Source organism: Marmota monax, unplaced genomic scaffold (assembly GCF_021218885.2).
Source record: "Marmota monax isolate L192 unplaced genomic scaffold, Marmota_monax_Labrador192_F-V1.1 WCK01_AAM20220418_F8-fsc00789, whole genome shotgun sequence".
Taxonomy (NCBI): domain Eukaryota; kingdom Metazoa; phylum Chordata; class Mammalia; order Rodentia; family Sciuridae; genus Marmota; species Marmota monax.
The window spans coordinates 5,681-19,152 of NW_026694154.1; the positions used below are offsets into that span (position 1 = coordinate 5,681).

The 13,472-nt window shown below is 41.9% G+C and overlaps 1 protein-coding gene across 1 annotated transcript; it reads left to right on the forward strand.

Moving 5' to 3' along the window:
• Positions 1-2,478: 2,478 nt before the first annotated feature.
• On the forward strand, positions 2,479-12,564 carry LOC124107608 (HLA class II histocompatibility antigen, DRB1 beta chain; the record flags this gene model as incomplete). Its single annotated transcript, XM_058585970.1, is given in 4 exon segments — positions 2,479-2,748; positions 7,176-7,457; positions 11,367-11,477; positions 12,157-12,564. Coding segments are annotated over 3 exon segments (659 nt in total), but the record flags the coding sequence as incomplete, so codon positions are not given.
• Positions 12,565-13,472: the final 908 nt, after the last annotated feature.

The window sequence follows — 13,472 nt, forward strand, 5'->3', positions numbered from 1 at the left end:
GAGTATGCTGGAGTTAAAGCAAGTAATGTAGGCCATCTCCAGAGGAAGAAAGAGCCACCCTTTGGTGCTAGGGCTGGTCTAGTGATGGAATCAGGGTGGAGTTGTGTGATTTTGAGTCATTTTCCCCTTGACTTGTGCAGGGACCCATGTTAACTTTTGTGGCAGGGAGAACAAGGGCTGAGAACAAGGGCTAAGGATGTAGGCTTCTTGAAGGTAAGTTGCTTACTTTGCATAATAAAGCTTCGTGGGTGGCCCTGCTTCATGGGTGGTGCTGCCTAGGGGCTGAAAGCTTATCTTTGTTTTGGATGGAGGACTCCTGACATATTTCACACTGAACAGTTTCAGTCAAGGTGAAGGACTCTGTTTTCCCAGAGGCACCAGACCAGTTGAGATCAGTCATCATGGTGAACCTTGGCTGCTGGATGCTGGTGAATTTGCTATCAACATTGTTTAAAGATGTGGTTTCTTAAGGTTTCCGGACTTGGAAAGTCATACAAGGGATTTTAGACCTGTATGTAATCATGACTGTAATCTCCCCAAACCTCTTTATATAATTCAAAAACCCTGACATCCACCACAGGCTTTCAAGTGTCCAACTCCCTGTGACTTCTCCAGTCTGTCTTTAACCTTTTCTGCCTCTGTGCTTTGGTGCCCCATTGTTTCTATTTATTGAAAAAGTTAATTCCTTCAGCTTTATCACAGGGTATCACTTTTACTTGAAATGTGCCTCCCTTTCCCCCAAACATACACATACCTACTTCTTCAAGCTCACATCAGTTTAAACTATCATGGAATATTTTCCTATTGTCATTTAGATATTCCTGATATTCTCTGTTACTAGAACTCATACTCTGACATTTCTCATTCTTGCATAACCTCTTGTGTGTTTGTCTTTTGTCCCTCAATTTTACTAATTGATGTCCCAGGAACATATGAGTGGTGGTCTTGGTGATGAGTGGGTGTCAGTTTTTCCTTCTTTGGGTTCTAGGGGCATCAGAGGCCTGGTGTTAAACCAAGACACAAAGAAAAGACAGCCAACTACAATTTTAAATCAAATTAAAACAAGCTTGTAATTCTGACTAGCTGAGACTGACCCTCTCCCCAAATCCGTGGGATAGAAGACAGTCCTCCAGCTCTCTAGGAGCGCAGTTTTATAGCACAGAAAATTGCAAAAGGGGGGTGTCTTGAGAACTTACACATAACAGGATTTTGGCAAGCATAATACAAAGGCAGGTAGTAGGTTAATGGTCTAAATGGTTCAGCACTTAGGGAGTAAATTTAGATCCCAACATCAGAATTTATGAGGCACCATTAGGGTTTCAGAGAGGGTTGTTATCTGGCCAGGGAAAGCCAGGCGTGGGTGAGTTCAACGCATGGGCAGGCATTCCAAGCAATTTTAAAACATCAAAATATAGCCAGGCCAAACAGAGATCCTAATATTTTACAGAAAACAGAAATGGATCTTTTATGACTTTTAAAAAGATGGCTCCTGATCTTAAGAGGAAATTAGGCTGGGTTTATCACCTGGCATAGTGTTAGCACTAAGGAAGAATTTACAGAATATTCTAGATGGGTCTTGTTTAAGGAAAGGGTGAGAGTTGTGGGCATGAGAAGTGGGAGCAGAGAGTGTCTTTGGGTGGAAATTTCCACCAGGAGCTGGTGCTGGTTACCATGAGGGGCAATTCCTGCCTGTTTTTTGTTCCCCAACCCTGTACCTGAGGGGGACCAGGTCCTGAATAGAGTGGGTCAGAGGAATTTCTCTGCCCTTGGCCCACCTCCCTATGGTCCCTCTGTCTCAGGCAGATGGAAGTAGAAGGCCCAGTGTCTGGGGTGGGGAAATCAGTCAGGGGTGTCCTGATGTTTTTGTCACAGTGTCCAGTTGGGTTCCAGGTCCATGGTGTCCTAAACAAAGAATTGAGCTACACACACAAGTAACAGGTAAAGTACAGATTTATTAAGGGTGGAAGTGGAAGTAGACTCCATAAGCTAGAGCTGAGTGGGCCAAGAAAGGGGGGGGGGGCTCAAGGCCCTGATGTCTGGAAACCAGTGTCTTGTATACTGAGCTGTGATGCGTTATGGCCCTCATGAGACCTGATTGAAGACCTAACCCAACTTACTAACATGGGTCACCTCATGACACCTGATTAAATAGTGTCCAATTCCCGCGTTGGTCATTGTAGAAAACCTAATTAGAATACTGCCCACTCTGCCCTCAGTGGTCATTTTAAAATATCGAGAATGTGGTGAAGTTGTCATGGTGTCATGGTGATAAGTCCTCAGGGGCGGAGTTGTCGTGGTAATGAGGGACACAAACAAGGACATGACTTGTGTCCCTGTCTTGTCCTCTATGGGCATCCTTCTTTATGTCCTACCGCCTCCATCTTGGTGTCCCATCATCCCCGCCCCCGCCCAGGTCTCCCTGTGTGTCAGTCTCCTCCCAGAGGCCGCCTGGTGAGAGGGTTGTTCCTGTCCCCACAGCACGTTTCCTGGAGCAAGTTTCACATGAGTGTCATTTCTCCAACGGGACGGAGCGGGTGCGGTTCCTGGACAGATACTTCCACAACCGGGAGGAGCTCCTGCGCTTCGACAGCGACGTGGGGGAGTTCCGCGCGGTGAGCGAGCTGGGGCGGCGGGATGCCGAGAACTGGAACAGACAGAAGGACTTCATGGAGGATGAGCGGGCTGCGGTGGACAACTACTGCCGACACAACTACGGGGTTGGTGAGAGCTTCACTGTGGAGCGGAGAGGTGAGTGCTGGGCCAGGAGAGAGAAAGGGTGTGTGTGTGTGTGTGTGTGTGTGTGTGTGTGAGAGAGAGAGAGAGAGAGAAGGAGAGAGAGAGAGAGAGAAGGAGGAGGAGGAGTAATAGAATGTGTGTGTGTGTGAGAGAGAATGTGTGTGTGAAAATGTGTGTGTGTGAAAGAGTGTGTGTGAAAAAGAGAGAATGTGAGAGTGTGTGCAAGAGAGAATGTGTGTGAAAGAGTGTGTGTTACAGAGAGTGTGTGTGTGAGAGTGTGTGTGCATGAGAGAATTTGTGTGTGTGACAGTGTGTTTGTGTGTGTGTGTGAAAGCATATGTGTGTAAGACAGAGTATGTGTGTCTGTATGTGAGAGAGTTTGTGTGTGTGTATGAGAGAAAGAGTGAGAGAATGTGTTTGTGTGAGAGAATGTGTGTGTGTGTGCGTGTGTGCGGCACGCCCGCTATGAGAAGTTAAGGGTGCCTGTGAGGTCCCTGTGTTATTGTCAGTGTCCCTGCAGGGACCTGGGGAGCCAATGCTGCGCATGGGGCAGGAGAGCTGAGGAAATCCTGACCCCAGAGTGAGGGCAGGACTGGAGAAGAGCTTGAGGTTTCTGTGAATTTGGTGTCACTTAGCCCTGGTGGCCCCAGAGGAGAGGAGAGGTGGGAGAAGGCAGTTGCTGGAAATGGAGGGGACTTGCCTTGGGGTGAATGGGAGGCAGGTGAGGAGGGGGCATGCAGGAGTCCGTGGTTGGGTGAAGGTTTACATTTACTTGCCAAATGCTGTTACCATGTGAAGAATTCTCTTTTATCTCTGGGGTTCTCACTGTTTTTGAAGTGATTTTATGGATTCTCTGGATAGTGAGATTCCGAAAACATTGTTGATTTATTTTGTTTATACTTTGCTTCCTTCATGGCTTTCCATGTTAAGAATTTTAGCATTATATTTAATGAAATATGCTCTAATATTGTTAGTAACAATTTAGCATCAATATTAAATCAATCCTTTAGCAGTTTTGTGACAATGTTTTCCCTCAAGCATTCCTTGAGGGGAGAGGGAAATGGTTGTGGATGATGTGAGGAGGCTGGTCACAAACTTCCTTGACATACACCGTTTTTAATCCAGTAGGCCCTGATATCAAAGAGTGCTAGGTTTGTTTCCATAGCATTTTACTGAAAATCAAATATCAGACTTTTTGTGTGAATGGGCTGTGGGATTACCTCTGATCTTTTTGAGGCTTACTTTACTTCTAAATTTCCTAATGTTTCCTGCCTTGTTCCTTTGCTTTCCTAGGACATGGATTTTTACATATTTGAAATGGTGGTGAAACTGGATTTTGAGTTACAATTTTGTTACTTAAATAACAATGTTGCTATTTTTATATTTTAAGTGGTTGAACATTAACTCTATGTGGTTATTACACAATTTACCTCACATTCCTCTTGGTTACATCTTTTTTTAAAACTGTCAAATACAGTCCTCCCTGGGTGTGTTAGCTTTCTGTCATGGTGACAAAACACCTGCCAACAACAAAAAAGTTTTTTGTGAAAAGTATTGTGTCATGCATGAAGTTCACATGTTATGAAACTCAGACTCTGTCATGACCACAGATACCAGATGAAAGTTATTTTGTCTCATAGTCTCAGAGGTTTCAGTCCTTGTTCCCTTGACTACCTTGCTTTGGGCCTGTGGCTATGGCTACACAGTGGAGTCAGAAGGACATGGCGGGGGGTAGGCTACTTACTTCATGAGGACTACAAACCAAAGGGGGAGGAGTGGCCAGAGTCCCAATATCCCCTTAAAGGACATGGCCCCAATGATGGAACTTCCTTTCAATAGGCCCTACCTCCTAAAAATTCTACTGACTCCCAGTAGTGCCCCAGACTAGTGACAAGGCCTTAGCACATGGCCTTTTAGGAGCATTTAATACAAATCATGATATTAGGTATGGAGGAGAGGGTAATTTAGTTCTAGGAACCCAGTGGATACGGAAATATGTGAATGTCAAAGTCCTTTATACCAAATGATCTAGTAACTGCTTATAATTTATGCATATCTTCCTGTGTACTTGACAGAACCTAGATTACTTGTAATACCAAATGTAAATGCTTGGTAAATAGTTGTAACACTGAATTGTTTATGGAATAGTGAGGAGGAAAAAAAGTACCTACAAATATAGAGCAAATACAGTTTTTTCCAGCTGTATTTAGTTATCTGCAGTTAGTTGAATCCTTAGATGCAGAAGTGCTGATACAAAGGGCCTACTGTACTCCAAAAGTTTTATATTTTAAAACTTAATTTTCTCTTTCTTTGATTTCAAAGGTTCTCAAACATTTTCCCACGTTTATTTGCCAAATGTTGGTAATACTCTGAGAATTCTCTTTTATCTCTGGGGTTCTCAGAGTTTTTGAAGTGATTTTATGTGTTCTCTGGATACTGAGATTCTGAACACATTGTCAATACATTTTTTAATATTTTGCTTCCATTTATTACTTTCTATGTTAAGAAGTTTTGCATTTTATTTAATGAAATATGTTCCATTATCCATTCATCTATTGAAGGGCATCTGGGTTGGTTCCACAGTCTAGCAATTGTGAATTGTGCTGCTATGAACATCGATGTAGCAGTATCCCTGTAGTACGCTCTTTTAAGGTCTTCAGGGAAAAGTCCAAGAAGGGCAATAGCTGGGTCAAATGGTGGTTCCATTCCCAGCTTTCCCAGGAGTCTCCATACTGTTTTCCAGATTGGCCGCACCAGTTTGCAGTCCCACCAGCAATGTACAAGAGTACCCTTTTCCCCACATCCTCTCCAGCACTTGTTGTTGTTTGAATTTGCAGGGAAATGGATGGCACTAGAGCATATTATGCTTAGTGAAGCTAGCCAATCCCTAAAAAACAAATACCAAATGTCTTCTTTGATATAATGAGAGCAACTAAGAACAGTGCAGGGAGGAAGAGCAGGAAGAAAAGATTAACATTAAACAGATACATGAGGTGGGATGGAAAGGGAGAGAAAAGGGAAATTGCATGGTAATGGAGGGAGACCCTCATTGTTATACAAAATTACATATAAGAGGTTGTGAGGGGAATGGGAAAATAAACAAGGAGAGATATGAATTACAGTGGATGGGGTAGAGAGAGAAGATGGGAGGGGAGGGAGGGGGGATGGTAGAGGATAGGAAAGGTAGCAGAATACAACAGTTACTAATAGGGCATTATGTAAAAATGTGGATGTGTAACCGATGTGATTCTGCAATCTGTATTTGGGGTAAAATTGGGAGTTCATAACCAACTTGAATCTAATGTATGAAATATGATATGTCAAGAGCTTTATAATGTTTTGAACAACCAATAAAAAAAATTAAAAAAAAAAAAGAAAGAAATATGTTCCATTAGTGTTAGTAATGATTTAGCATCAGTATGAAGTCAATCCTTTAGTGCTATTATGAAAAGGTTTTCCCTCCAGCATCCCCTGTCTCTTTTACTTAAAAGCATTTTTTGATGTCGGTGGTGAGAAGTATTGTGTCATGCATGAAGTTCACATGTTACGAAACCCACACTGTCATGACCACAGATACCAGTTTACAAGGAGAGACAGTTACAATATGATAATAATCCTAAAAATAGATATGCATGTTATATAAAGGAAGAGGGATTCCTCAGTGGAGTGTAAATACAGGGTCTTTTGAAGACAGGACTTTCCTTGCTGCCTTCCCTCTCCTCAGGCCTCCCGCATTTCCTGCATTTCAGCCTTAGAGAATCACCTCTGTCTGTCCCTGCTTCCCAGAGTGGAGTTCTTTCAAACACTGGAAGATAAGGGCTTGCATAGGGAGCATTCCCAAGATCCCATCTTCCCTGTGGCTCTTCTGTTGTCCTCCCATTTATCCATTCAGCTTTGACTCATATTCTCTTAGAGAAATCAACAAGAATAAATTGGTGAAATACGTTGAAGGCTGCAGGTATTGCAGGTATTGCTTTATATATTATAGATGCATTAATCCTTCTCTGACAGTGAGAGATAAGTCGGTATTATCCCCATTACAGTGAGAGGCAGAGGCACAAAGAGAAGTAAGAAACTTTCCCAGGATCAACAACTAAGAGGTGGAGCCTGGATTTGAACCTAGTTGATCTGGATTTAAAAAAAAAAAAATCACACTTTTCACTAAGGTCCTGTACGCTTTGCAAAACATTGTAAATACTTTACCTCAGTAATGAATAATTGTTTCAAGCTTTGAAACAAACGAACCAATAAACAAAAAAAGCAAAAAACTGTCTCTCAGCTCTAATGGGTCCTGGCTGAAGGCCTGACACTCTCAGGCCTATGGCCAGCTGAGGAGGACTGCCAAACTTGAGGCTGAGTATGGAGAGAGGAAAAAAGGGATGCAACCAGGAAGATACCTCTGCCTTCCTGATTTATTCTTTCTAAATTTTCTCTCCTAGTTAAGCCGAAGGTGACTGTGTATCCCACAAAGACACAGCCCCTACAGCACCACAATCTCCTGGTCTGTGCAGTGAGTGGCTTCTACCCAGGCCACATTGAAGTCAGGTGGTCCCGGAATGGCCAGGAGGAGCAGGCTGGGGTCGTGTCCACAGGCCTGATCCAGAATGGAGACTGGACCTTCCAGATCCTGGTGATGCTGGAAACAGTTCCTCAGAGTGGAGAGGTCTACACCTGCCAGGTGGAGCACCCAAGCCTGACGAGCCCTGTCACAGTGGAATGGAGTGAGTGAGAAGCTTCCTGAACTTATAAATCCCTACCCACCAAGAATGAGACTTGGCTAACCTCTGAGTATAAGGTTTCTCTTCTCCCTATACCATAATTTCATTTGCTGCATGTTCTCCTTTCCGGTAACATAGGTCATGGGGAGTAGTCCTGTGATAGTTTCTACAAACACATATATGCCCTAGGGAAACAATTATGCCCAGTAGATCAAAGAGATGTTGTAAGTATTTTGAACCTTTCCATAATATCATAGGTTATTGTCACTATGTGGATTCAGCTTGACATGACCACAGCCATCTTGAATGGTACCACCATGATAGCCCCAGAGTAATCCTAGTTGGTTTTTCCTGCATAATTTTCTGGCAAATTATAAATAGACAAACCATTAGAGTGGTAGGTGCAGGTTTACAACCAGACACTGGAACCAGAAATATGCCCTTTCTCTTTGATATTAACTGAAGAGAAACCAGGTGCATTCCAGCTTCAATGAAATTACTTTCACACTGAGCATTATGGACACCCTCCTTTTAATACAAATCATAAGATCTACTTGACACTGCTTCTGCTAAAAGATTGTGCTCTGTGCAATTCTAGTCTGTCTCCTTTTCCTTCTATCTCTTGGCACCATGGGGCCAGTTATCTTACCTAGACCATGTTGTTCATTTATCATCTAGTTCAATGCTTGGACCCACGATATTGAAGGAAGCCACAAGGACTTAGATGTTCTCCAGTAGTAAGCATTTGAAAAAGCAAGGATTTGGTAGACCAGGTGCATGCTCTGTATTATCATGCCAATACAGTTAGATGTCACAGTATGGAAGATGGCATAAGTTGGGCCCTCTGGTCAACAAAAACAAAAGGTACCTCTAGGTTTTTGGTCACAGCTCTAGAAGGAAGCTGAAACTAGACACACTCCTGTAGAATAGAGTTTCTACAATGCTCTATTGTCGGGAGCTGCCACTAGGAACTGAGTGCCCCATGGGCCGCATGTGTGTGAACTATGAGCACTGAGTGCACGAAGTGGACTGAACAGATGTTGCCCCTCTGTTTGGGCAGGCCATGTGTGTGTCCTTTTCCCTTGCTCTATGATCCCCACACAGCACATGAAATGGGTGTGGCTTTCCTAGATGTCAGTCAATCTGCTGACAGCAAGATATCACTAAGCTAGACTCAGCCCCTGAAACCTGACCCCTTTGTCCTTTTGGGGATAGAATGTTCCATGGAACCTCCTCTTTTGTGTCCCCAATATAAGAATAAAGAATTACAGTGGCTTTCTCTCTCTTTTTCCATGGACCTCAAAGATTGGAGAGCTGTCTCAGATTTTGAAAAGTTACTTTTGTGTGTTTACATGCTTTCTTTGCCATTTTAAGTTATTGGAATAGTCAGATTTGTGAACCCAGCATAAATCGCTAACTAGGATAGATGGCGATACCCTATTATAGTTGGAGTCACTGATCAAGACTTTACTGGTTGGGCTGGGACTGTGGCTCAGTAATAGAGCACTTGTCTAGCATGTGTGGAACATTGGGTTTGATCCTCAGCACCACATAAAAATAAATAGACGAAATAAAGGTATTGTATTCATCTACAACTAAAAAAATATTTAAAATTTAAAAAAAGACTTTATTGGTCACAATGAACTGGTCCACCAAAAAAAAAAAAAAAGTAGGCAGATGGCCTATTTCATCTCTAGAAGGTAGCTGAGACTATTTCACCAGCCTCAATCCACTATAATGCAGGCCCTTACTCTAAAAAAGTGGCATGCATATTTATAACAATGTTGTGTCCTTTTCAACAACTTATAGTGGAAAATGTTGGGCCCCTTTACCTATGAAATTGCTTCATCACCTGCCTTTTAGAAAACATGGTGACAGAAGCAGGTGGGCAGCCCAGTGCCTATGATCTCATAAGTACAAGAGGGAGTGACCCTCATATCTGAAAATTATTGGTATACTTGGAGCAACCAATGGATAACATGAGTACAAAAGGTACCTATAGGTTTTTGGTCATAGGTAACTATCCCTTTTGATCTTGGACTCTAGACCTCCACAGGTCATGGCTTATGCCCTTAGTGGGCTAAAGGAAATACCTCAGGCTGCTCCCAGTCTGACATGCCATCTCACTGTTAGTTTCAGGAATCACTTACAGACCCCATCCAGTTAGCCAACTGTGTGCGCTCTGCTCCACTACACCAGCCATCAGCTGCCACTGCTGTGTTATCTAAGAGAGATGATGCCAACGGTACTGTCTTGTCGGATGACACATATTTAGCTTTATAAGCCCCTATTAAGCATCTATTTTTCCATCCATAGCTGAAATTGCAGTCTTTTTCTGTTTTCCCTGGAAGCCATGCAGTTATCAAGACAAAACATTGTGTGTACATCTCTCGTATCACATACCTCATGTCATACATTGTTCAATCCCAGGGCTGCAAAGGCCCCACACATACTGTTTACCAATTCCAGAGAAAGAAATTTAGAGAACTCATCAGAGAGGTTTTGGACATTTTATTAACTACTCATTCCTTGGAGATGGGGGTCTAGGATTCAATGGAGAGACATGCCATGCCTACAAGCAGAGGAATATATACATGACAGGTTGCATGCCACTCACAGAAGGATTTTTTCAGATGTTTTATGAGTACAATCCTCTTCAACCAGGATCACTCTATTTAGATTTTCTCCTACAGATTGGAGATAAAGGAAGTGGCCAGCTCCCCCACCCCCCACCCTACTTTCCATTTTTCTCATTATCACATTCTTTTAGAGTCCTTATCTAACTGCAAGCTTTCCTAAGCACTGATTAGCACTTAACCCAACACATACCAAACAATTTTATCCTCTCCCTTCTATAGAAGACATATTAAATTGTTGGTTTGGTTTCAGGGACTCCTGGTGAAAAAAAAATGAGTGTTATTATTATTTGCATAATCCTCCCCCCAAATGCTTCTGTTATTGCTGTGGATTCTTCTTATAAGTCAGACAAGTGGTTTCAAAGTGTGCTGACTACACAAAATTAAACCCCTCACAGATTAGGACATGTCTCAAGAAGAGAGTGTGTGAGAGATTGTAAGAGCTGGTTATAAGAGGTGAAAGTGTAGACTTAGCTTGGCATGACTGCAGCCATCTTGAGTAAACTGTCATGATCACTAGATGGCTTTTCCTGCTTCATTTCCCAGCAAACAATGAATAAATAACAACTGCTAGAATGGTATATGGAGCTTTATAACTGGTCCCTGGTGATGAGAATGTTCCTAATATTACCTTAAAACAAACCAGGTATTCTGGCTTGAATGAAGTCACTTTTGTCTTAACTTGGATATATGCCCCTCCTTCTTCCTCAAACTGTGGGATCCACTTGGTCTTGCTGCTGCCAAGGACCACACTTTCATCATTATGTCTCATAATAAATTGCACTCTGTGAGATCCTATATCTGTTTCTTTGATCTCATGGCACCTTGGATTTCATTTTCATACAATGGGCCCAGGTTGTTTCAAAACAGTCACTTTCTTATCCTGACTCCAGACCCTGACTCAGGACTGGGTTCATGTTTCTGGTGCCCCTGCTTTGGGTTGTTCATTGAGATCTTAGAAGTGAAGCAATGCAGGGGCCTTGCTGACATCCAGAAGAACCAATATCAGGTTTTCCTTTCATTATCTCTGTCAACCTAGACTAGCTATGTAACCTCCGTGGGTCCCAGACTCTTCCTACATCAGGCAATATTTCAAGGTGATGACATTTTAATGAATTCAGTGCATGAATCTTGTAGCTGTTCAATGTGATTTTTAAATCTGTATTTCCAAGAATGTAGTCAAGCCTTCTTCCTCCAGTCTCAAAGCTCTGTCTCTCATGGTCTCTGAGAGATATATTAGGGGCAAAAAATCACTAAACCTGGCTTCTTCTCTCAGGGCCACAGTCTGAGTCTGCATGGAACAAGATGCTGAGTGGAGTTGGGATCTTTGCTCTGGGTCTGCTCTTCCTTGGGGTGGGGATGTTCATCTACTACAGGAATTAGGAAGGTAAGGAACCAGTTTGTAGCTGAGACTTTCTATAGACTTTTCTGGGGTAAGAAATAGGGTTTTGCTGAGGTTAGTCCTCAGGATACCTTGTATAAAGTTTTTTCTTTCCCCAGGTGACTTCAAATCTCCTAGAAAACTGTAAATCAACAGTCTATAGTAACTATATCAAAACCTAAGGGGTTGTGGCTTATAGAGATAAAAGAAAGTTTAACAACTAGAGATACTGGGTCAACAACCTGGTGAAAATGAAGGAAGAGTTGCTAAGTATTCTATTTGTGTGACAAGAGTTTCCTAGTCACACACTCTCAGTTTGTTCTCCACCCTCTGCCCTGGCTGGTTTGGGTTGTGGTGTTGAGAAATCTCAGATGGCATATCTAAGACTCAGGATATTGAGGCTGGGGGAAGATTTGCCTCCATATCTTTAAGTATCTATCTTCCTAGGATGCCAAAAAATTCAGCCAACAGGTAATGTCCTTTAATCCTCTCTTAGAGACAGATTTGTTTTCCCTACAACAGAAGGTAGGGTGACCAGACCTGAGACAGTAATAAAGGGAAAGGCTTTGAGTCCAAATTTCTGATCAGGCAGTATGCACTAAATCTTCTTTCCACATAATAAAAGGTCTATGCAAGTAGCATTGAATTAGGAGAGTTAAGATTTTTTTTTCTCTTTGTATTACAGTGCTATCATGAGAGGGGAAAGGAAGCCATTTGCAAAATTAGGACTGAAATACCACTGTCCTCTGCCTTCTGCAGGATTCCTGAGCTGAATAGAAGGTGACAACACTGACGGAACCTCTCCAAGTCATAAAAAGGCTTCCTGCTTGGCTCTCCTTCTTCTACATAGACAGTGCATTCTCAGGACTTGGTTCCCTGTAGTTCAGTGACCCCGCAGAACATTTCCTTCTTGCTGGCTTCCTGAGCCCCTGCCCCTGACCTGGAAGCTCCAGTACAGCCCCAGGGGGACCTTCTCTCCATTTTCTTCTGGACCCTGAATATTCAACTCTGACTGCCTCCAGAGGGTCTGAACTCACTTTGTGCCACATTATTTTATTCCATTTTCTTCAAATAAACATGGAGTGAAAAATCATCTGCTTCAGAGTTTTAAGGAAAAGAAAGAAAAGAGAAATGAAGGACTGCATCACAATATAACAATTCCTTTCATTTTCATATAAGTGCATGAGATATTCCACTTGTTAAATAGGTGGAGTTATCGTTTCCCTGCATACAGATGTATCAAACAGATGACTGCACCATGGGGCAAATGATTTTTACTTGTCAATTTAAAAATTGGTCCAGAATTTTAAAAGACAATGCCAAAAAGCACAGAGTATAACAAATAAAGCAAACTTGATGAAAAGTACTTAATAGAAAACAAGCTAGAAAAATAAATCAAAACTTTTTGGGGGTGACAGTGCTTGCCTAAAACATTGTGTAACTTGCAAATCAATCTATGGATCAAAATTCACAGACTCTACTAATATACTATTATGAAGCAGTTTCTGGGAAAGGCACTTAAATTGGATGAGAAGGTGGAGGGTTCTGCTCTTGTGTTCCATCTGAAGAGTCATTTTCCAATATAAGTCAAATCAAAGAGCAAATAATCAGTTCCGAAGTTTATCTCAAAGTAATAACCATTTGGACACAATTTCTCCACTGTTAGATGCCACTTTTATTTTATTTTTATGCCTATTAAAATTATTAAAATTTATATATTTATAAAAATTATATTTTAAGTCACATTATTAATTATTTGTATAAAGCAGATTCTCCTATAGGAATTTGATGAGTAGATATTGTCTCTTAGATCCCAGGGTTGTAACCTTACTCTGGTTTTATTCCCACCAATGAACAAATGACTTGTCTCATTTTATTTTAGATCCACAGTGTGAAATTAGTTGAAAGGTAGAACTAAAATCTATGGCTCTCTTATTTCAGTGAAGGTATTTTCTGGTAAGAGTAGCAGGAAATCCAATCTAATTAGTTCTATTTTTCCAT